The 22,912-nt window shown below is 47.7% G+C and overlaps 11 protein-coding genes across 11 annotated transcripts; 5 read left to right on the top strand and 6 right to left on the bottom strand.

Moving 5' to 3' along the window:
* Positions 1 to 511: 511 nt before the first annotated feature.
* N7532_001420 (uncharacterized protein) lies at positions 512 to 2,947 on the bottom strand (the record flags this gene model as incomplete). The annotated part of the gene is made up of 1 exon (XM_056613914.1): positions 512 to 2,947. One exon carries the CDS (start codon positions 2,945 to 2,947, stop codon positions 512 to 514), a length of 2,436 nt encoding a protein of 811 aa, XP_056478955.1.
* Positions 2,948 to 4,149: 1,202 nt separating this feature from the next.
* On the bottom strand, positions 4,150 to 4,576 carry N7532_001419 (uncharacterized protein; the record flags this gene model as incomplete). Its single annotated transcript, XM_056613913.1, has 2 exons — positions 4,150 to 4,515; positions 4,562 to 4,576. The coding sequence occupies 2 exons, from the start codon at positions 4,574 to 4,576 to the stop codon at positions 4,150 to 4,152; spliced, it is 381 nt and encodes a 126-aa protein (XP_056478954.1).
* A 558-nt stretch (positions 4,577 to 5,134) lies between these two features.
* N7532_001418 (uncharacterized protein) lies at positions 5,135 to 5,338 on the bottom strand (the record flags this gene model as incomplete). The annotated part of the gene is made up of 1 exon (XM_056613912.1): positions 5,135 to 5,338. The coding sequence occupies one exon, from the start codon at positions 5,336 to 5,338 to the stop codon at positions 5,135 to 5,137; it is 204 nt and encodes a 67-aa protein (XP_056478953.1).
* A 203-nt stretch (positions 5,339 to 5,541) lies between these two features.
* Positions 5,542 to 6,057, top strand: N7532_001417 (uncharacterized protein; the record flags this gene model as incomplete). Its single annotated transcript, XM_056613911.1, has 3 exons — positions 5,542 to 5,840; positions 5,889 to 5,906; positions 5,958 to 6,057. The coding sequence occupies 3 exons, from the start codon at positions 5,542 to 5,544 to the stop codon at positions 6,055 to 6,057; spliced, it is 417 nt and encodes a 138-aa protein (XP_056478952.1).
* An 862-nt stretch (positions 6,058 to 6,919) lies between these two features.
* On the bottom strand, positions 6,920 to 8,173 carry N7532_001416 (uncharacterized protein; the record flags this gene model as incomplete). The annotated part of the gene is made up of 1 exon (XM_056613910.1): positions 6,920 to 8,173. One exon carries the CDS (start codon positions 8,171 to 8,173, stop codon positions 6,920 to 6,922), a length of 1,254 nt encoding a protein of 417 aa, XP_056478951.1.
* A 1,690-nt stretch (positions 8,174 to 9,863) lies between these two features.
* On the top strand, positions 9,864 to 11,771 carry N7532_001415 (uncharacterized protein; the record flags this gene model as incomplete). The annotated part of the gene is made up of 1 exon (XM_056613909.1): positions 9,864 to 11,771. One exon carries the CDS (start codon positions 9,864 to 9,866, stop codon positions 11,769 to 11,771), a length of 1,908 nt encoding a protein of 635 aa, XP_056478950.1.
* A 20-nt stretch (positions 11,772 to 11,791) lies between these two features.
* N7532_001414 (uncharacterized protein) lies at positions 11,792 to 12,612 on the top strand (the record flags this gene model as incomplete). The annotated part of the gene is made up of 2 exons (XM_056613908.1): positions 11,792 to 12,016; positions 12,208 to 12,612. The coding sequence occupies 2 exons, from the start codon at positions 11,792 to 11,794 to the stop codon at positions 12,610 to 12,612; spliced, it is 630 nt and encodes a 209-aa protein (XP_056478949.1).
* A 1,194-nt stretch (positions 12,613 to 13,806) lies between these two features.
* On the bottom strand, positions 13,807 to 14,964 carry N7532_001413 (uncharacterized protein; the record flags this gene model as incomplete). Its single annotated transcript, XM_056613907.1, has 1 exon — positions 13,807 to 14,964. The coding sequence occupies one exon, from the start codon at positions 14,962 to 14,964 to the stop codon at positions 13,807 to 13,809; it is 1,158 nt and encodes a 385-aa protein (XP_056478948.1).
* Positions 14,965 to 15,512: 548 nt separating this feature from the next.
* N7532_001412 (uncharacterized protein) lies at positions 15,513 to 16,664 on the bottom strand (the record flags this gene model as incomplete). The annotated part of the gene is made up of 2 exons (XM_056613906.1): positions 15,513 to 15,727; positions 15,776 to 16,664. 2 exons carry the CDS (start codon positions 16,662 to 16,664, stop codon positions 15,513 to 15,515), a joined length of 1,104 nt encoding a protein of 367 aa, XP_056478947.1.
* Positions 16,665 to 19,138: 2,474 nt separating this feature from the next.
* Positions 19,139 to 19,802, top strand: N7532_001411 (uncharacterized protein; the record flags this gene model as incomplete). The annotated part of the gene is made up of 3 exons (XM_056613905.1): positions 19,139 to 19,257; positions 19,344 to 19,687; positions 19,768 to 19,802. 3 exons carry the CDS (start codon positions 19,139 to 19,141, stop codon positions 19,800 to 19,802), a joined length of 498 nt encoding a protein of 165 aa, XP_056478946.1.
* Positions 19,803 to 21,542: 1,740 nt separating this feature from the next.
* Positions 21,543 to 22,457, top strand: N7532_001410 (uncharacterized protein; the record flags this gene model as incomplete). Its single annotated transcript, XM_056613904.1, has 1 exon — positions 21,543 to 22,457. The coding sequence occupies one exon, from the start codon at positions 21,543 to 21,545 to the stop codon at positions 22,455 to 22,457; it is 915 nt and encodes a 304-aa protein (XP_056478945.1).
* Between the last annotated feature and the right edge of the window lie 455 nt (positions 22,458 to 22,912).

Genomic DNA, 22,912 nt, shown 5'->3' with positions numbered 1-22,912 from the left:
GACCTGATCAATAGCAAAAGTGCCTCAAATGCAAAGAGCAGGGAAAAGAAGACAAAGAAATTTGGGGGCTGCGCAATCGATTGGCGAAGAGGGCGCGCAGAACAGCTGCAAGAGCAGGGATGAGAAGGCAACAGAAGGCAACGGATTTTGGGGGCCGTTGGATTCGAGAGGGGGAAGGAGGGCGTGTAGTAATACACGCGCGCATGGGTATTCAATTGGGACACATGAATTTGCTTTTAGGTTATATTGTCAAAGATCGTCCGATTTTCAACAATTCGTCCGATATGGTGTAGTGGCTAATTTCGCCATCTCTCACACGGCTGCCTGGGCATCGGTTCACCTATCGGAGTTCTTCTCTTGCATCTTCAAGGGAGATCTTTGTTTTCCTTTGAAGGCTGAGAAGATATAATAGAAAAATATTCGAATAATGTGATACTAAGAAAAAACTTGAGCCTTCTATCCGTTGACTTTGAGTATCGCGAAAGCTGATTCAATTTGAGCTATATATGACCTAAGCGAATTCTACTCCTTTAGAGCGAGTGGCTGGGCGACGGAAGTCTCCTGCAAATTTACTTCCACGCTTGCCTTTGGCTTTCTTCTTTTGTTTCTTGGATCCTGACGAGCCTGGGATAGCTCCCGCTGACTGATTTCTCTTTGAATGAGAATCAATTGGGCCTCGCACTTTTGACTTTAAGGAACTTGGGGTGCTATCGGACCTCTGTTCCTCCCGTGCCTTGCCCTTCGAGGAGCTTGGGGTACTATCCGACCTCTGCTCCTCCCGGGCCTTTCCATTTGATCGTGAGGAGCTTGGGGTGCTGTCCGACCTTTGTTCCTCCCGGGCCTTTCCATTTGATCGTGAGGAGCTCGGGGTTCTATCGGACCTCTGGTCCTCCCGTGCCTTGCCCTTCGAGGAGCTCGGGGTACTATCTGACCTTTGTTCCTCCCGGGCCTTTCCTTTTGATCGTGAGGAGCTTGGGGTGCTATCCGACCTTTGTTCCTCCCGGGCCTTTCCCTTCGATCGAGAGGAGCTTGGGGTGCTATCCAACCTTTGTTCCTCCCGGGCCTTTCCCTTCGATCGAGAGGAGCTTGGGGTGCTATCCGACCTTTGTTCCTCTTGGGCTTTGCCCTTTGATCGTGCGGTGTCCGGGGTGCTATCCGACCTCTGTTCCTCCCGCGCCTTTCCTTTTGATCGAGAGGAGCTTAGGGTGCTATCCGACTTCTTACCCTTCGATCGGGAGGAGTCTGGAGTCTTGTTTGATAAGTTTCCTCTATTGGAATTCGATAGCCGCGTGCTACCACGGAATACCTCCTGCGGTGCCCTAGATGAATCAGGAGACCTGCTTGCCCTGATATTGTTGAATGGCCAGGTAGATCGGGCATTTAACCCGCCTCTTTTTGGATCGGTGTGCGGCCTTGGTGTTGACCTTCCACTTCTGTTCGGTCTTTCGCCCCGTGCTGAGCTGGATCTTGTACCTTCTCGACTTCTTCGTGACCAATTGTTTCGTTCTGGTATCGACTGGCTGGACTGTCGGCTTCCACCTCGGTCATTGATGCCGCTTCTGCCAAGTCCATTATCTAGTTCGGCTGGTGTCCTTGGGGTTGAACCTCCTCTCGACGCGCTAAATATGGACCGTGGTGTCTGGCTCCGACTTGAGGCAGTCTGATGTCTTTGTGGCTGTGGCCGAGATTGCGGCGTGACGAATTCTTCTTCGATTGATGATAGGCGTCTTCTGGGTCCATTGGCTGGTGTGTATACCGCTGTTGGCGTGTCCTGTTCTATGCTTGCCTGATGTCTCCGTGAACGTGAAATAGAACTTTGTAAACCGCGTGTAGGCGTTTGCTGTGTACTGTCATCACTATCTCCATCAATGTCATCAGCATTCGGAATATCATCTTCAGGATCCTCGCTGTCAACGTCTTCGCCACTTTCCTCGTTGGTCTCCGTCGGATGATCTTTGTAGTCATATTTATCACCGTCACCTTCGGAGTGATTATTCCAATTTGTCGCTCTGCCACTGTATCTGTAGCGAGCTTGATGTGAATGCTCGTTAAACTGCCCGGATGGCTCTTCATTCAGAGATACGACCCTTGCTTCCTTCCTAGCTCGGGGAGTTAGCCAATGAGCATTCCCATGGGCATTTGTATTCCTCCAGTGTAGATTCTGCATGTTTCCACCGTCAGGGAACTCAGGGCGTCTCCCAGTAAGTGCAAATTCGTAGTCGCCCTGCTGACTTATTGCGATTCGGTAAATAAAGATATCCGCTTCAATATTGGTCTTGCAAAGGATATGACGAAAATTGTCACGATTCTCCCAGGTAAACAGACCGTCTCTCCAGATGATTTGGATATAGGTTTCCGGATACCAAGCTTTTCTCATGGGTCGAAGAACAGAAGTAGGATCGTCTCTATATGCGTCCTCTACACGCCATGCCACAAGGCCGACGGATCTGACTTGTCCTTGTGTCCAGTAATCGTTCTGATTCATTTTCTTCTTGCCACGGCATGTCGAGGGTATATGGGTTTCATTTCCAGGGAGTTCACGTCTTCTCAATGCTTCGACACGAGCAATTGTTATACCATTGACCTCGTATCCGACGATCACAGAATAGCCAAATCCATTCCCTCGCCAACCTAAAATAGTGCCGTTTGTGAATTTACCAGGATATAATCTCTGAGTACCTTCTTGTAGTTCGTCTAAGTCGACGAGGCCTTGCCAGAAAACACTCCTTCCAGGTTCTGGGTCGTCTGCTTCATCCATATCTTCAGGAATAGTGTTGTATGCATCTTGAGTCATCGAGTGGTATCCATCATCTCTATCGCTCTGCGAGCCAGAGTCGCTATCTTGAGCACGATCAGTAGCGCTGTCATGCCCAGAAGAAAGATCGACAGAGTGACGGCTCTCAGAACCTTCGCCAGACTCACTGCCACGTCGATCATAAGCAGACATAATGCCTTGATTGTAGAATTTTTCTCAGATCAGCCTGCGCACTGCTGGTCCGCAGGCTCTTATAATGCCATGTGGGTCCTTTTGTCCAATAAGCGCGATTGTGCATAGTCTACAATAGAAATTGCAATCTAAATGTAGCTTTTTGTTAATGAGATAACTGTTTAAAAAAAGGCCATAGTCCCATGTTGTACTCTGGAGCCCGCAGCCACTATGGAGACCCTAGACCAACTACCGCCAGCGTACTTGCCTGAGCACCGGCATACTCGTCCAAAGTCTCAGATTGGAGATACTTATTTCGTTGCTTATTTCACCAAACGAAATGCCGACCACGGTCCCTATGGCACATTCATACAATGGAAAGAAGAGCCTGCTTTGTACAGTAATCCTCGTGCAAATAAACGTAAATATCTACCACACTGGAACCAAGCCTCTCATCTGATGACAAGGGTATTATGGGGATCACCCAATGAGCGCTACGAGGCTAAAGAACAGCTCAAGACATTGAATGAATACATCAATACACATATAAATTCAAATGATGGATATCCAAATGGCCAAGGATGCATTCCTGTTGAGAATTGGTTTCAGGCTGGGGAGCAACTAGCCCTTGCTGTGAGAGATGCTGTGACTTTTCGCTCAACGGCAAGGTTTGAAGATGTTCGCGATTTTATATCTGAATTGATTGAAAACTTTTTCTACCCTAGCGACTGGAGAGTCCAAAGATTTATCTTTGAGCAAAAGGTGGCACATCAACTCTCCAACTCACCGAGCTCGACGATATCGTACAGAGTGTGGTGGGATAACGCGGCTGCTCCTTCTGAGCCCGAGAAAATACAATCTTCGATCTCACGAAGACGTTTGCGGCTCTCGTCGAGGGTTTCGCGGCGGAGGCAAAGCAATGGTGCTCGTTCTCAGATGAACTCAATGAATCTGCCTAGCTCACAAATAGACAGGCGGCGCCAGGAAGGCACTGGCTCCTCGCAAATGCGGCCTGCACCGTATTTGTCTCATCGGCATGGTGTACGGGGTTTGCCTGCACAGAGCTCGCATGCTACAAGAGCTCGTGTGCGATCTCGGCATCAGCGCATGAGGAATGCACTACAGTGGCAGATAGCCGATCAAGAATCACCAGCGATGGGTCAATTAGCTATAATTAGATAAACGCCAAATAAGAAGACGAAGTAGCATGAAAGTAGCAATTTCTAAACGCTGTTGCGTTCTTCCTCAACATACTCATCTTCATTATCTGAGGCGGAATGATCAGGTCGCTCAATAATGATGGCAAGTCCTTCTTCAGACACAGTCGCCGGAGGCGCATAGTTTGACTCCTCCGCTTCGCCGACAGTTTTTGCGAGGGAATCGTACATTTCCAAAATCCTCTGATATCCTGCATACAGCTGCTCATACTTCGAGGCTAAAGTGGTGTATGCAGCTCTGTCTTGTTGATTTTGCCATCCCGCTTGGTGCAACGCTTTTTCGATTCGCGATATATGCTCGACGAGATGTTGTTCGCGAGCAAAGAAACCTCGGACCACAGTCCAAGAGGTAGTGACATACTCAGCAGATATCTGCATGGGGTTAGAATGATAACGCTTGAGGGTATTGTTGACAAACCGCCTGATTTTGCATGATTGCAGGATAGAGGGATAAGTTTGATAGATTGATGGTGCAGCAGGTCAAGAACGGATTTAAGTACATATTGTGGTGGGGAGAACCCCTCCCCCTACTACATGGGTGCCATCCAGACTATGTGACATAGCCGGCAGTATACAGTGGTCGGATAGCTAGTTCTAGAATACACCTTCTTACACCTCCCCGGCCTGACCCCTACATTTGGGCTTCTCGCTGTTTCTTGATTGCTACGCGTGTGTTTTGTGGTGGTTTTTCTGCTGAATCGACCCGCACGTCTCAGCGCGTGCAGCCATTCAGCGTTCCCCTCTTCAATATTTATCATATTCACTGCGGAGCTTCACTACTGTGCTAAAAAAGGCTACAGTCTAACCTACTATTCACAGGCGCCCCTTATACTCTACTGGCTAATGTGAAAGGTCAAGGTGGAGTAATCACATTAAATGATGTATGTAACGTGATCCCATTCAGCCGCTCCATTTCTATCACATCTCGTTTGTAGAGTAGGCGGTACTAAGTCTAGGTCAGTGATTTGAATAACTATGATTGCAAGGCATACTACCCCACGGTGATTCTTGCTTTCAACTGCCGCCATTTTGTCTCGAGACCAGCCTTGGTTCTTTGTCGGTCGAGATCGACACGTTCGTTGAACTGGTCAACGATATCAGGCCATGGCAGGCCTTTCTCTTTGAGGTGAATCAGAATCCACTCTTCGGTTTCAGTATATTGTTTGTTATGGCCAAGCGCCTGTAGATTGCACATTTTGTAAAAGGGTAGCATTCAAAAGCTGAAAACTGGTTCGGGAGCGAATCGCCCTCGACGAACCGGTTCTATTTATGATCATCGCTGCTACTCTGTCAGGGCCGGGAGGAGCGCTAGCACGGTCACTGTGCCATAAATTACGCGCAGTACCTCCCGGCTTCTCGCTCAATCAACTCTCCCAATCAACAAAATAGTTCCACAACATGGAATCTACAAAACTTGAATCTTTTCTACATATGAGTCAGCAGCCAGATGCCGAGTTCCCTGATCTCCAATATTCTTTTGAAGGACAGGATGAATTTTGTTGGGATGAATCTCTGGACCAATACATTGATCCAGAACAACTTGATACCGGAGCTCCTGCGCCAGGGGTGGAGTCAGTACCTAGTGTGGATGGGCTTCCGGAGCTGACACCAGCCCCAACGCTAGCTGAGAGTGAGATGCATGGCATTAGCCAATTACTTATCGAACTCCAGAATCGTGTTTGTTTCTTGGAAAATACGTAAGATTCTGAAAACTTTGCCACTATCATGGTGACTAACTGAACCAGGATCACGCAGAAACAGATGTTTGTAAACGACTGGCCCTTTTCCAGGGCTATTGACTGACTGATTTACAGAACAATTGACATACTCGAAAGATATGTTGAGAGGCTACAGCCGTATCTTTTGCAGCTATCTAACCCGGTCCAAGAAATTCAAATGAAAGGCGTCGCGTGATACAATTTAGTTGTCAAGTCGGAAGTATATGTATAGCCGGTCGCGAACATGATTGGGCACAGGCGAAATATCGATGGATGGTTTGTTAAATTGTGATTTTCACATGGGAACAATTATTTATATTTATTTGTTAATTTTCTTTACTCTTCTTGGTCCGCAACCAAGAAAGCACGCAGGGTTCCGCCTGATGATTGAAGTCACATGACAGGTACCCCGCTAAGCCGGGCTAAATTGTTCAGGATAGTTATGCTTACCAGTCAATTTATTCTTACTTATTCAGGTCTTTTTCTCGGAAAAGATGCAAGAGTCTGGAACTATAACGAATTTTGAAAGCCACTGTATTTTGGAGAGTGAAGAGCTGCCATGTAATTGTAGAATACCTGCAGGCCCTCAACTAAGTGCGGTGCCGCGGGTTTCATCCAAGAAGAAGACCTGCTGCGATCCAAGTGCACTGGGGTACGTGCGGACATCGATAGGCCAGGATGGAATAGGAGCAGTCCGACTATTGTCTAATACCAAGTCTATTCTTGATGCACTATACGTTCTGTCCGTCCGCAGATGGCTTCATCGGTATCGACATAGATGAAGATTGGCGTGCATTCAATGGCGATGCTGGATGGAAATATCAGAACGTAAACCACGTCTACAGTATGATGGATGAATGGATGGACAGATTTTGTTTACGCTGACCCCACGCTTTTGAGCGATTATGCAGCCCACTACTACTGTGCTTTAAATACATGATACAATCCACTGAGCTTGTTCCAAACTTTCTGAACGGTGAACTTTCATTGGTGCTTCTAATAAAATTGCTTACGAGACGCAGTCGACGAGATCTGATCATGCTTCGGTGCGCTAAATATTATCCTTCACAGTTCCTATAGCGCATACCACTTTTGGCCTTGTTTAACAAGTTTTCCTGTGGTGGCCTCTCCCAACGAAAACAATACTGTCCTTTCTCCATCGCAGTGCGTCTAAATCGCGGGCCCGTTGTCCAAATTGGCTCTCCATCCAAAGTTTTGCCCAGCTCGAAAGGTACATTGTAGTCAGGCGCGGTTGGTAGGTCCGGCCACGTGAGCCGGTTGGCTGCGCTGAAATATCGTTCCATATCCCCGTCTGATTTTCGCACGGCGACCCAGTCATTCAAAAATTTGCGGAATCTCGATACGTCAGAGTCCAGCTCCCGATTACAAGTCCACTCCGAGATGCTCTGCACCATATCCATGTTTCGATTCCAGTGAGGAATACTTGTGAATCGTGTATCGTTTGTGATAAGCTCGTATAGTGTGAACACAACACCAGTCACGTCATCTCGATCATTCAGCAAGCGCTTCTTTCCATGTGCCGCCCAATCGAAGTCGAATAGAAGGATCTTGTTGGTGTCAGGATCGATAAGCAGATTGCGGGGTGCAATGTCTTGATGCATGATTCCCAGTTCCAGATTCAGGAAGTCCACGAGTTGAGTAAGTTGTTGCAACCACTCAAATCGGAAAGGCACATTTGTATTGTCGAGGGTTCCACCTGGAATGTATTTCGTTGTGAACCCAATTATCCTAGATTCCACATCTTCGAGAACAACGCGATCAAATGGTACTATATTGGGATGTGGCGGCAGATATTTGAGAAGGTTGATTTCATCCCAGGCCATCTGTAGCCTCTGAGGCTTGTCCAAAGGATTAAATTTGAAGGCGACCTTCTGAGGAATCCCGAATTCATCTTCGTAGGATGAGAGATCAACACCTGGTCCAAGCCGATCGAGATTCTGAAGTCTGGAATACTGGATTGTACGGCAACCGGCGAGTGATTCAGCAATAGAAAAAGGAAGATATGCAACAAATGGAGTATCATCCTCTTCTGGATCGGTCGAGATTCCCGCAAGGAGTCCATCGTCGTCGACTGTAACTGCGCGAACTTCCGGTGAGAGGTAATCCGCAAATTGCGCCAGAATCGGGACCTCTACATCCTCGTCGGGCGGAAATAGCTTGGCGGTGCCTTTGACCTTAACCATCTTCAGTCGATCCCAATCCCAGACATTGCAATGTGTTTCGGTCATGGGGTTTTCCCTCGGGCCGAAGTAACCTTGGCCTTCGGAGTAGAATCTGTCTTGAGGTTTCATCACGGCAAATGAATACTGCAAATTTTGCTCTGTATAGCCTTTGTCCGGTAATATAAGCGAGCGAATACTTTTGGCGTCATGAATGTGGAAGATGATTTGTCTTCCCGAAAAGATATATATTAATGTCGCAAACAACGAAGAAGTGGATATATCCCACAACCAATGGGGTGGTAGAGGTCTGAATTGCTGTGAAGCCCCTGTTCTGGCAATTTATGGGGGCAAGCTGACTAACTACAAAACAAGGCAATAAGGCATCAATATAAACCCAATTAGGTCCTCCAGCACCTGGATTCCGACATGATGGGGGCTGGGATCACGTGCAAGCCTATATATCTGTTTACCAGTCTACCTGTATCTTACACAATTAACTCCCCTCAACAACATGAACACTGAAGCATCACTTATAAATCAATAGAATCAAAAAAAGGGTGAACACGGACATACAACAGCAGGGATTCGCATGTGGTCACCCACCATACTACTAACCTGCCGGCGTGTGGCTTATACGCGGTCAGTAGTCGGGTGCCTGCCGCCAGGGTGAGAAAAGGGTGAGCGCCGCTTTAGCGTCGCGCGACCGGGGGTGAGAAGGGTGAGTGCGCAATAGACAGGGTGAGAAACAGGGTGAGAATGGGTGATCATGTATGCCCTTATCATAGCCACCGCACTGGCCGTCTTGGCGCTAACTTTGGTTGGATGTGCTTCGATTCTGAAACCCTTAGTCCTTTGCCATATGCATGTACCTAGGCATCAGCCGGAGCCAGCGAAATATTCCTACAGCCTCTGTAATTGCGCATTAAAAATTCGAAAATTGAGGACTACCATGGGATGGATACCATATATCTTTCGCTAAAAAGGGATAATAGAAGGGGGCTAAATGGAATGGCAAATCTGTGTTGCGCAGGGGCATAACTCTACTGTATGTACTTTTGGGGGGGGGGGAGAGGGAGGGGGCCAGGGACTGGGGCGAAGGGTGGCGAAGGATAGTCCTCTCGTCCTTGGCTCACACCATTACCTCTCTGACTCTCTGACTCTCTTTGTGCTTGAGAGCATGAGCTTGATGAACGGCTATGATATCCCTGCCCCTCTAGGTCTTCTTGAGTCCATTCAGCGTATTGACACTGTACTCCGGGACGTAGCCCTTGAAGTTCCTCAACATCAAGTACTGCGCCGGGACCCCTCCCCCCAACCAACCTCAACACGTTCTGCTTCATGACGTAGCCCTGGGGTGGAGTTGCTTTGCGCATGTTCTGCCCGCATCCGAGGCCTCGGCGTAGAGAGAGCCTGATCGAATTTTGTGCGTTCCTACCTTAGGGTACCCTGTACCACCGTGCCCATTCCAATCTATAAACTGTGGCAGATTTGCCGGAGTCTCCACCCGGGCCGTTCCAGGAGACGCAATAATAATCCATAGGCTGGCGCTGATCTGTCCCTGGAATCCAGCCTGAGCTTATACACTGCTAGCCTGCATATAGTTATGCACTCGTCTACTAGTAGCTAGCTATGTAAGTAAGTATGGCGGCTTCAGGCCATTTTGTGTGGCCGGGGATTTGAGGCTTTTTGCCTTAGGCACCAAAAAGATTTTGTCGGGCAAAATTGGCGGTGTACAAGGGAGCGGTGAGCAGCTGACCTAATAACACTCCAGTCGTGTCGTCCAAACAACACCAGAAAATTGTTGGCATACTTCTACATCATGGTCGAGACACCTGATCTGAACGAGCTACCAGAGGCAGAAGTTCGGAGGCGGCTTGCACAGCTCACGCGCAAAACATCACTCCTACAATATCTCCGCTCTTGCCACACCCTTCTCTCCTTGCCCCTAGCAGTGAGAACACCATCGAGATCTACGAGAGGAAAGATACCCGCTCCCCAAGGGAAATTTTGTCCTGCACGTCTTCTCCATTGGTCTGACTGTGCTTCTGCACAGCAGAGGATCTTCGATGACGTTTGTAGCTTTCTCCACCCATCAAATGAGCCACCCGATGAGATTTTCCCAACAGTCGAACAGCTTAAAGGGATTGCAGAGTCTTTACATACACCTCTGAGCAGCGAACGAGATCTCGAAAGCTACGAGAGATTCGCAGTTGAGAACCACGTGCGAAGAATTATTGGGGAGCTGTGCAAAATCCCTGAAGCCCGCCAAAAATTTCATATTGGGGATGGAGTCATGTTTGAGAGTCACAGCAATGCTCTCGAAGATGACCCTGCCAATAACCCCTTCGATCTAGAATCGACTTCAAGTTCTCAGCCAAGACCCGATCAGTTTTGCATCCACCGCAGGGATGAGAAGTATACACTTCTCATGACTGTGGAGTACAAACCGCCCCACAAGCTCACCGTGGAGAACCTCCGAGTTGGTCTCCAACCGCAAATGGATTTCTGGACTGGAGTTGTGCGAAAAAACAAAATACCGACCGACCACGCAGAAAAATTGAGATACAACGCAGAGCAGATCGTTGGATCAGTTTTGACTCAGGAGTACCATGCTATGATATTTGAAGGCCTTGAGCTGTCCTATGTGACTATCGGAGTCGCACTTGTCCTCTTGCGTATTCCACCCGAAGATCCATCCACGTTACTCTATTTTCTATGTGAGCCCAATATGGAAATCACGATGGAAAGCGAGCAGCAGACATATCGAGAACCAAGGACAGCTATTTCCCGGGTTCTGTGTTTGGCTTTGATGAGCTGCCTCTCAACTCCTCGCGATCAAGCATGGCGACGTTCTGCAATGGCTCAACTTCAGACCTGGGAAACTAGCTTTTCTCTTGTGCGATCGAAGATTCCAGATGAGGAACTACAGCAGATACCACCGGGCTCAGAATACACCGGCTCGCCGAAATCTGCCTCTGAAGGTTCATTCTCCGAATGGATACCATCATCGCCACTACCGCCCACTCCCGCAAGGAGAACTCAACCTCAACGTCGAGCTACCTGTGCACCATTTCCTTCCGACCAAGAGATTGAACCTTCGGATGACTCAGACTCCAGTCAAAAATCAACTCATGCCACACGAAAACGAAACCATAGTCAGGTTGCCTCTTCGCCACCCGGATTTCCATCAGGGACAAGAGATACTCTTCATCAGAGTGGTGAAAGCAAGCAGAATAACCCTGGCGCACAAGACCATCAATATCGATATCAACAAGGGCTCTACTGCACGCAAAAATGCTTACTCGGTCTCCAACACCATGGTGTGCTAGATGCTGGCTGCCCGAATGTTTCCTTACACCGACAACATAAGAACGATACCCAACACCCTGTTTCTGCAGAGGGGTTAGTGCGCCAGCTCAACGATCAGCTCCGCCAAACACTTGATCACAATTGTACACCACTTAGTGGGTGTGGGGAATTCGGCTTTGGTGCGCCCTTTAAGATTATCTCTGCACAATACGGCTATACTCTACTTGGAAAAGGAACAACCAGCCGACTCTGGTCAACTGTTAAGAAGGAGGCTGATGTGTATCGCATTTTGCAAAAGGCACAAGGCTCATCAGTTCCTGTTTTCCTTGGCACTATCGACCTCGCGATGGGTTTTTGTCTACACGGCGCTGGTACGATCCAACATATGCTGCTCATGGCGTGGGGGGGCATCCTTTAAACGAAGAGCAGTCCTTGGCCATGAAGGACGAAGCCAGGCGATCTCAAGCTGAGATCTTCAACCTTGGAGTGGTCCATGAGGACTTGTGTCCCGGGAATCTGCTATGGAATACAGAGCTTCAACGTGTGTTTTTGATCGATTTTCATGATGTGACCCTAAGGAGACGCCTCAAAGCGAGACAAAATCCCTCGAAGAGAAAGCTATGCGGAAATGAGCATCAGCGGAAGCGCGCAAGAATCGCTTCCGTATAACCGGTGGCTTGGTGGTAGAGTATGAGTATTAGGTATGGAGAATCGCGATTTATCGTTGTATTCCTCTTGGCGGCTGTGGCTCCTACGGTGCCCCGTTTAAACTGACTTGCATGAAATATGGTTACACGGTTATCGGCAAAGACACCACTTCAGGGTTGTGGAAAGAAGTTTTCCGCGAAGCGCAGGTATATCAGATCCTGCGCAAGGCTCAAGCATCTGCTGTGCCTGTATTTTTGGGAACGATTGACTTAGCAAAAATTTACTTTCTCCATGGCGCTGGACAAATCCGCCATATGCTTATAATGGGCTGGGGAGGTGAAAGCACAGCAACGATGGAGCTGACGCAACAGCTTCGCCGCGAAATCCACAAATCGACCAAGGAAATCAGAGCTCTCGGGATAATACATGGAGATCTCAGGCGAGACAATGTCCTTTGGAGTGAAGAGCTCGGGCGTGCTTTGATCATCGACTTTCACCGTTCTTCTCTGAGATGCCGACCGACGAAGCAGCGACCGGGGGCCGCAAAACGACGACTATGTCAAACAGAGGCCTCAGCAGATGCGAAACGTGTCCGTGTGTCAGGAGAATGAAATACTCCTTCTACCTTTCAAATTAATTTCCTTATTCCTGATACCCAAGAGGAATGCGACGGATTGGCACCTTGTAATCGGGGTCAGAAAAATTGTTCACGCCGTCAAAGGTCCACCAGGCACAATGTAATATAAACACCACCCAGAGTCAAGTTGGTTGGGTGATAAAGAAGGAAGATCAAATTAACAAGAAAAATCGGGCAAAACAAAGTGTTAACTATGAAAACGCTCCCAGGGCCCCGAGCGAAGTCAAATGCCGCTTATTCGGATATTAGTTATTCCACAATCGGACCAGAAATTCGGGCATTAAATCATCCCACCTTCCTCCTACCCCGCCGCTAGGCTCTCTCAATTTAAACTACCCTTCCCCGTCATCACCATCTTAGACGGGTTCCAATTCATTGTTGGTCTTCTGTCGCGATCTATCCCGGGCTACTTTTCTGACAAGTTTTCTTCTCTAGAGCAGCCTCCTTTACAGCCAAGCCCAGCTGAGTCATGCCGACCGATATCCAAGCCGATGCCTTACCGGACCTTGAGAGCCTTGCACAATGGATTTCCAAGAGCGGGACCCAGATGAAGGAGGAGCAAGGGAAGAAAAATCTTCTTAAATGCGTGGACAAAGCTCGTGAAGAAAAAGCAGGACCATTATTGGAGAAGCTGGGATATGCGACAATACCGGTAAAGAACAGATCCACCCACCGTTGGCTATGGAAGTGAAAATGTTACTAATTGGAAAAAGCATTTTGCTTTGCTATTGCGAATATGCGGAAAGACATCGATTGAGAAACCTGATAATGATAGTCGAACCTTGTTGTTCTTCCCTCTTTCTGGAGACGTGCAAGTCGAGGGTGAAGTTCTCAAGCCAGGGAGTTTTATTCAACTCACCAAAACTTTGGACCTTGACGAAAATTTGGATTGTCTAATTGTCGTCCTACTCTGATTTGCATTGCACGAATACTAGTTAATCCTTCCTTCTTTACGGATTTTACAACTTTCTATGCCTGTAGTCATTTCACAGAATGGCGCATAGAGAACGTGTCTTGTTTAGCACCGAAAAGTCCTGATCGTGCTTGTACTAACACAACCATCCACATGCTCAACCGGCCTGCAAGATTTATCGGCTCGATGCTATTCGCGCAATGCCCCGAGATCTTACCGAAAGTCCTATGATTATGCGGGTAAAGACTTCAGTCACTATCCATCAATCGCGACCGGACAGGTGCTAACTCGTGCCTCAGTATTTCCGAAGGGAAAATCAGACTGTAGACCAATCGTTGTATTGTCTGTAAAAGGCTTTAGACACCTGCGTTCTGGACCCACCCAGCCTGCGATGCTATCAGGCTTTGTGGTACATGACTGGGTGCTTTCGGGTCCTCCTATGTTGAGTCGGTGATGTATATGACTGCTGATCAACGCATTGCTTGACAATGGCTGGGTCTCGCCTGCAACGCTGCCGGTCTGGATGCTCTGGCTTTGGAAATCCGGGAAAAGACTGAACAAGGCGTCGCTTGTAAATGGGTTGAAATGCGTTCTCTCTTGCTCAGTCTCGCCTGCGACGCTACCGGTCTGGATGCTCTGGCTTTGGAAATCCGGGAAAAGGCTGAACAAGGCGTCGCTTGCAAATGGGTTGAAATGCGTTCTCTCTTGCTCAGTCTCGCCTGCGACGCTACCGGTCTGGATGCTCTGGCTTTGGAAATCCGGGAAAAGGCTGAACAAGGCGTCGCTTGCAAATGGGTTGAAATGCGTTCTCTCTTGCTCAGTCTCGCCTGCGACGCTACCGGTCTGGATGCTCTGGCTTTGGAAATCCGGGAAAAGGCTGAACAAGGCGTCGCTTGCAAATGGGTTGAAATGCGTTCTCTCTTGCCCGGTTAGGCCTGCGACACCACCGGTCTGGATGCTCTCGCTTTGGAAATCCGGGAAAAGACTGAACAAGGCGTCGCTTGCAAATGGGTTGAAATGCGTTCTCTCTTGCTCAGTCTCGCCTGCGACACCACCGGTCTGGATGCTCTGGCTTTGGAAATCCGGGAAAAGGCTGAACAAGGCGTCGCTTGTAAATGGGTTGAATTGCGTTCTCTCTTGCTCAGTCTCGCCTGCGACGCTACCGGTCTGGATGCTCCCGCTTTGAAAATCCGGGAGAGGGCTAAACAAGGCATTGCTTGCTAATGAGCCGGGAAGCGTTCCCTGCTGCCCGGTCTGCTGCGGCAGAGACAAGATTGAATCGAGCGAGGCTGGATGTAAAAGCTCCGAAAAATTTGACTCTCCTGAGGTACAGCTTGGTGTTTTCGAGCATCGGGAGGTTACGCTCACTCCGCTTGCATCCGTCCCTGGGCACAAAACCGACGACCCATTCATTATATTATGAGAGCAGTCTGAAGAACAGGGGGTGGGTGCCACTGCGGATGTGGCTATGCCCACTAATGGATCAATGCAATTTGCTAGGGTTTGACCAGGCATATCTTGTGACAGCGGAGAATCAGTAGTCGGTGTGTTGTCATCTCGAGTAGACTGGTACGGGGATTGGCATTGGGTCGTTACTTGAGAATTATTATCATCTTGAGCTGAAAAGATTGGTTGATAATGGCTCGTGAAGATTATCTGAGAAAGGTGGCGAGGCGTACCTTCTGATAAAAGAGAGCTGTCTGTCGCAATATTGACCACGCTAGGATATTGATCATCTGCCCTAGTTAGTGTCCATGCATCTCTCAACTTGAATGAGGCCTCACTTAGTGGCGATGAACAATGATCCCGACAGTGTCTTTTCGACGGCTCGGCTAGCGTTAAGCCCGGCCTTTTCCTAGCATGACCTTCGTGCAATGCGTCATGGAAGGAGTCCTGATAAGGTTCGATAGAAGATAATTCGTAACCTAGGCATCTGCAAATATCCTGTAACCTTGACTGAGTCAGTCATAGAAGTCTTGAAAGATGCGAGTAACCCACGAAGCGCTGTCTCCGAAAATTGCGTTGACGATTAAGGGGATCGCAAATGGCGCGGGTGAGTTTGCGCAATCGGATGACGTGTTGCACTCATAAGCATCGGTCTTCATCCCATCCAATATCGTTTGAGGATCCAGGGAAGAGTCGCTGACTCGGGCGTAGAAGGTTACTGGAAGCCCGGCTTAGGGAGAGTTAGCTTGTCAAGGCAACGTAACGATGGCAACCCTACCAACACAAATAGCATCCCAGCTCATAGATGCCCATTTCGTTGTAGACAATAGCGAAATGAAACTGTTCACCCATTTTGCGCCACGAACAAGCTTCATAAGCTGCTTCGAAGAAGTATCCGATCCCATGATTTTCCGCATCACTTCGAAAACATTGTCTTTGTCTTCAACCGTTTCCAATACAACTGCACAAAGCGAAACGAACAACACTTGGCGGAAATTCCCAAGCTGTCGGTCCAGGATGCCAAACGATACCATGGAATTGGCATAGTTAGACAAAATGGCTATATTCGTCGAGTTCGATGGCACGCCCGCCAATATCTTGGGTGTTGTCTGCGGACCAAAGCTCGATGCACTTGAACCACAAGTCTGTATCAGATCTCGTAGAAATTGTCGACGTTGATTGCTATTAAAGATCGAAACCCAATTTTTCCACTCTGCCGATCGCGGTAGATTGTTAAAGGAGGTGGTTAATTTTGCCAACAGTTGCTGGCGTTGAGGTTCATTGCTCTGGTTTCGTGGGCATTTATCAGTTCCATTCCGATCAATATGGGCTTTCGGGTCGTATTCTATGACTTTTAGAGCAGCAGAATCGCCGTCACCTTTGTGTAAATGTCGATGTTCAAGATCTTCTGGGGCGGGTTGTACGCTGTCACTATGGTATTGGACCTCTGACGCGTATCGAGATTCACATGTGTTGCGATTGTAATTTTCAAAAGTCTCGTCCTGATTCCGACGCTCGTTCAAATTTGCTGTGCTTCTCAGTGGCGCTTCATTTTCGGTATGTTGCTGAGATGTTTGCTGAAGATAATCCTGAAGCTGAAGGACTTGTGCTTCAAGGAATTCAATATAGGCAGCGTCATTACCCTCAAATGGAAACTTGCGTATCATCCTTGCTCTGGATAATGGAAGGAAAGATGTTGTGGAGCGAGTAAGATTTGGTCGTCGTCCTGGCACCCTCCCCCTTCCCCATGATCTGATGGGTGCTGCGAGCAGGACAAAGTACTTGGGGGCCGTGGCCAGACCAAGGGTCCGTGCGGTGCGCTCCTGCAAGTACCATCACATGGGGGCGTACGAGATATCACGCCGCTGGACGATCTCCTTGCAAGAGTACCTTATAATCGCTCATTTTGCTTGGGGAGGCAGAATCCTTTTGGCCATCGTCCTGTTTTAGTTCTACAAAGCCAACTTGTCTTCGGCCAGTTAAGTACTGAGTGCTCCATCTCACAGTACGCCAAAGCGGAAAAGCTATTTGATGTACATCTCCCATAATACGAGGACAATTCTTGCACTCCACGATTTTCGAACGGGCTGATAACGGCATGCTGTCGCTCTGGGAGAGGGCTAACAACGCCAACTAACAGCGCTCGCTCTCTCGAGGCATCGCAACATGTTGCGACGTGTCGCGGCTGTATCCGGCCTGGACAGGCTCACGCCGGGATTGGCACAACCTTGAGGACGTCGCGAGATGAAACGGGCTTCCACCGGGCCCATTGGTTGAAGCATTTACCATCTTGACTGGTGACCGGTGTCGCCGTGGAGGCCCTGCAAGATGTCTCGAGCCGCTTCCAAGGACGCCATTGACACTAACCGGATTAGGGGCACTCAACTGAGTGCCCCTAATCCGGTTAGTGTGAAATCGGCGCACAGTGTTCCGGTTAGTAATTATCAGTCTAGCAGTGGAATTCCATACACTTATCTGAACTATGCCCTGGCCCGTGGTGTGACCAGAGATACCAGATATTTCCCTGGAAAGTTGATATTTTCCAACGCGGCTTTTGTGACCTAACTTAAACAACGTCGGTAATAGCCGTGGATGGTTTTTCCGTCCCGGGCGGAAGATTTGGTCCGTATTTACGACGGCTAGCTTGTGCAAAGAGATAAAACCAATAGCGTATTTAATGTCTGACTTGTGTGTTCGTGACTCTCTGGTATTGGCCATAGACTGATACCCAAACAACATGATAATTATGTTCATTGCTTAGGGATCGGAGGGCATTGAATCACATCTCTCATTGTATTGCCCAAGACGTGGATCGACACCCGCTTCATACCCTTCTAAGCCCTCGTGTGCGGACACAAGAATGCTAAAACATATATAAATAGGAATTTCCACACCTTCGATTAAAATAAATTATCTCTCTGACAGTCTCGTGGCATCTGGTTTCGAGTATCCTTGAAAAGAAAACCAACACTCAAATTCGCTCCACATCCAGAAAACCCTACAGTAGGTACCAACTGTTTTAGCCCATGACTTATGATCTCCGCTGATAAGTTGAGCCAAGATGTGTGATCACCTTGTCTATACTTATAACGAATGTGGTCATATGGCCAGTGATGGTGTTGCTCGCTGTGTACCGGCCAGAGAGAGAAATCAAAACTGTCCTCGCAGCTCTTGGGGTAGCATTTCCGGTGGTCCCAGACCAGGAAAATGCCATGCTTGCTTGCTTCACACTCCTCCAGATTCTGACTGAATTCTACAATGGCAGTATTGAGCAATTCTTTGTTCAGGGTAAGAATATCCATTTCTTCTCGGGCTATCTCATATTTAAGCTAAAACACATCGATGTCAGTACTATCGACAACAAGCTCAAAATACTCGGGTTACTTTTGAAGTCGTCATTGAATTGTGCTACAAGGATCTCAGGTTCTGTTGATATCAAATCTGCAGGCTTTGACTTGTGATAATATTTCGGTCGCTTTGAATGCAGACTAATCTATAAGACCCTTCGAGAGAGAATCGCGTAGTCTCCAATAGATATGATGAATAAATTGGCGAGCAGCTTAGAAGATGTTCTCCACTGTGAAGACTACTAGAGAACAGGAGACTAAGAGAAAATGGGTTGAAGCTATATAGGAAGGAAAATTAATTGAAGGGGAAAGGGGCTAGCGATTCTGGGATATGTGACAAGGCTTAGACAGGACAGCGATATCAGTGGCCGACTGACATAATGTAACTGACAGAATCCAAAGGCCTCAGGTTCGAATCCCATTCCTCGGTGATACGGTTATTGGCCTGAGGCATCAACACACCATCTAGTAGATATACCAGCAGTATTCCTAGAGCAGTCGGCCGCTTGAAATGCCAAAGAGAAAATATTTTGAATTTATCTATCTCGAAAAACCCTCCACGTCCACGACAAACTTCTTGGAGCAGCTGAATACACCGGGAAATCTACTGCATGCATGTCGGGCGAGAGTCACATGATGTATAAATTAGGCATAGTAAGTTATTACGTAACCACATATCATGGTCTGGTCGCCTCCTCCCTCTCTGCCTCCTCCCTCTCTGCCTCCTCCCTCTGCCTCCTACCCCTATCCCGTACCCTATTGCTTTTACCTTCTAGCAATTTAGTTGAGCCACTATGGATGAGACAATCCCGGATGACAAGGTTATCACGGCCGTAGTCCCTACAGCCGACGTGATTACCGAAGACAGACACAAATCTGTTCGCGCATCAGATATCAGCCATTTTGTCGTTCAGTGAGTAGCATTCAGCCAGTACTATCACAGACGCTCTAAATCTGTGTTATCGAAGATTGGCACGCTTGCTAATGGATCTACTACAGACTTTCTGATAAAAGACAGGAGTCGCTTATGCAGTCTGTTGCGGGAGTTCCCTACAGCTTTGATAGACCTTGGCCAACCTGGTTTTTTATCGGGAAGATCGTGTCAAAGACGTTCTTTGACAATGAAGAACAACTTAGGTGGCTAAACACTGTTCGGGTCCGAAACAGGGAGTTTATTGCGTTCACCAATGCCCAGAAGAACGTCTCAAACCAGGCGAAACAAAATACTAGGGAAGGAATGCTTCGAGTAGTTGAGGTCGATTTTTCGAAACCCCAGCCAGGTGAAAATTTGAAGTTATTCTGGAAGCCTGCTCGAGCAATTATTTGCCAAAAAGTTCAAGATTGTAAGTATATAATCTTATCTGGTTTTTAGCATATATGTCATCCTATGTTTCACTTTCAGCTAATCTACGTTCACAAACAGGGTTGGATTATGCACCAAATGAGGGTCCACTTTAGGAGGCCTGCAGCTATTACAATGGATCAACTGCGTTGCCGTCCCATCTCAATCTTAACGCCTTCCAATAAATGATCAGGGATATCGTTCTCGGGGATGAGGGCTTTGAATTCAATCCCCATTGAAGATGGATCCCAGAGCAGGTCCCCCCCCCCTTCTCTCCTAGATGATTTGACAGGGGTTGCGTGAAGGACAAATTACATTGCCGATATAACCAGACAATGGGTCCGTGCGGTGGGCTCCTGCAAGTACTATCACACGGGGGCGTAAGAACCATCACGCCGCTGGACGATTTCCTTACAAGAATACCTTATAATCGCTCTTATCACCCGGGGAGACAGAGTCCTTCACGCCACCGCCCTGTTTCAGTCCTACAAAGCCAACTTGCCTTTGGCCAGTTGAGTACCGAGCGCTCCATCCAGCAGTACGCTAAAACGGAAAAGCTATTTGATTTACGTCTGTCTCTGGGATATTCGAGGAAAATTCTCGCACTTCCCGATTTTCGAATGTACTGATAACGGCATTCTGTCGCCCTGGGGGGAGGGGAGAGGCTGACAACGACACCTACAGCGCTCGCGCTGTCCAGACACTGTAGCACTAGGCGACATTAGCACTAACCGGATTAGGGGCACTCAGTTGAGTGCCCCTAATCCGGTTAGTCATTTAAGTCCAACAGGAGTAAGCGACTATGTGGCAGAGTGCTCCTAATTTGGTTAATGATAGTCATCAACATTGGGGTCCACTATATTAAGCTCCCCAAATTTCACCAATCATCTTTTTTCGAGAAATGTAGCATATTCACCCAGGCCATCAAAGTGGTATTTTAGTGTACTTTGCGAGGTTTCTAGTGCATATACGGGAAATGACCCCTGTACTCAACGGATCTCGACATCATAGGGCGAGGCGTCGCTATGCTAAATTGATCTCTCTACCGCATTCAGCTTGGTTGCAACGCTTTCTATCAACAGGACTCCAAAATTTCTGAAATATAAAGAGACGGCAACAAGTGAGCTGTGAGTAGATTATAATTTTCAATAACTCTGTTGCACCACAAAGTAACATTTTCGAGCGACGTCTTGTTAAATCATGTGTACTGCCGTTCACGAAACAACCAAGTACAAATGTACGCACACCGTTCAAACCACCACGGTTCGACCATGTGATGACGAGGACTGCGGAATTATCAAAGCCGATGAATGGCGAGGATTGAGAACAGATCGTCAACTGAAGTGCCCTCCTTGTGTGAGTACTAACTCGTTTCCATAGCGGGTACGCGAAGCTGACGCCTTCGCAGCGACAGAAAGAAAACTAAGTTCTATGAGTGAGAATGAAATGGGTTTTGGAAGGAGAGGGAGGGGTGGGGGAAAGCTCTAGGCCTCGATCTGTTCTGTGTTCTACCTATGATCTTGCCAAGCTGCGATGTGATATACTCTATTCTTGATGGCTGTATACAGAACCAGTGTAGGGAAAACGTCGCCCATTATCCCTAATTAACAATCAGTCTTGGCCATATTTAAGCTTCATTTCTTATATTTGGAGATCACGCCGTTGCCCCTATTCATGGGGGAGTTCAATCGCATTTTCTCAGCGTCAAGGGTTGCCATGACCCCACATGAATAAGGGTGGGAAGAAAGGCGGTCGAAAATGCAGACGATCACGTGATATTGAGAACAAAACATGCTTCTTCCCCCTTCCCCTTTTGCCCCTTTCTGAACTTGATGCATTGCAGAAGCTGCCATATTATGAACGGCTACCCCGTGATGCTGCGGCCTAAGGGCGGCTCTCGCATCATTGAATTCGGCACTACAGGTATCATTTGTCAAAGCGGTTGCAATCCGAGTCAAGTCATAAAAGGCCCTCTCAAACATAACCTAGACGGCTGCAGTGCAGATGTGATTGAAACGACATTGTATCTCGAAAAGCACGCCGAGCTGTGCATTGAACGCGAGAAAACCATCTATCGAGCCTTACCAAAAGATCCCAACATTCTCGACTGCATTTCAATAACAGATTCGGGTATTATTCTTCCATTTATGCGACTTGGAAATCTACGTGATTATCTACGGCAGCATGATCGAAATATTCAAATGGAAATGCGTATGCAATGGATCCACATGGCTATCGAAGCCATATCTTCTATCCATCGCCTTGAGATAATCCATGCCGACATAAGTGCGCGAAATTTTTTGGTCGCCGAGAATTTGTCGATCAAGCTTTGTGATTTTTCTGGTTCCGCTATCGGCGGTCAAACCCCTCTTGTTGCAGAGGAAGAGCGATATCAGATGGCGCCTGATTCTCCAAGGTCTATTGCTACCGACATTTTTGCTTTGGGCTGTTTGATATTTGAGATCGTGACCGGCCGTCGCCCTTACGACAACATTGAAGACCAAAATGTTGAAGAGGTTCAACGCCGCTACGCAGCCGCAATTTACCCCTGTATTGACGGCATCCCGTTTGGGGAGATTATAAATAAGTGCTGGACTTGTCAATACCAAAACATTGAGCAGCTGAAATTGGACCTACCCACAGCAAGACACAAAAATCGTCGCACCGAAAACACGAAAGGTCTGCTCTGCCTCGTCACTCCGACAATTTTGTTTGCTATCGGGGTTCTAGCTTTTCGGCAGTTGAAACCAACTCAACTATGTCGCTCCTAATTTGGAGGTGCTCCCGGACCGTCTTAATCCAGTTTCTGATCTACCAATGGTCTTGTTCACTAAGAAGCGGAATTTTGCATTGAAAATTTTGACTATGATCTCAGTAATTGCCTCGTCTCGATTGAAGACTATCACTGAGCGGCCCCACGGCAGTCATCGGCTATTTGGTCTAGCGATATATACAGTCATCATCGTCAACAACAATCTTTTGATGTGTCAGGCCGCTTAGCATTATATTTGCTTTGTTTCGGAAATATCGCGGCTGTGGACTGGTCAATGAAATCGAGTTCTATATCTTAGTGCTTCAACTACGAAACAACGTCTCGGAAAATGCTTGCCCTTGATGTTATAATTAGTTTTGTAGTTTTTCCTGTCTTTCAAAGGATGAAAAAAGAAAAAACAAAAAACAGTCTCTGTTTTTGGACTTCTTAGTATCTATGAAATAGAGTTTTCAG

This window comes from Penicillium argentinense (genome assembly GCF_028826775.1).
Source record: "Penicillium argentinense strain IBT 30761 chromosome Unknown utg000002l_segment0_segment0, whole genome shotgun sequence".
NCBI classification, from domain to species: Eukaryota; Fungi; Ascomycota; class Eurotiomycetes; order Eurotiales; family Aspergillaceae; genus Penicillium; species Penicillium argentinense.
This window is presented reverse-complemented; position numbering and strand designations above follow the sequence as displayed.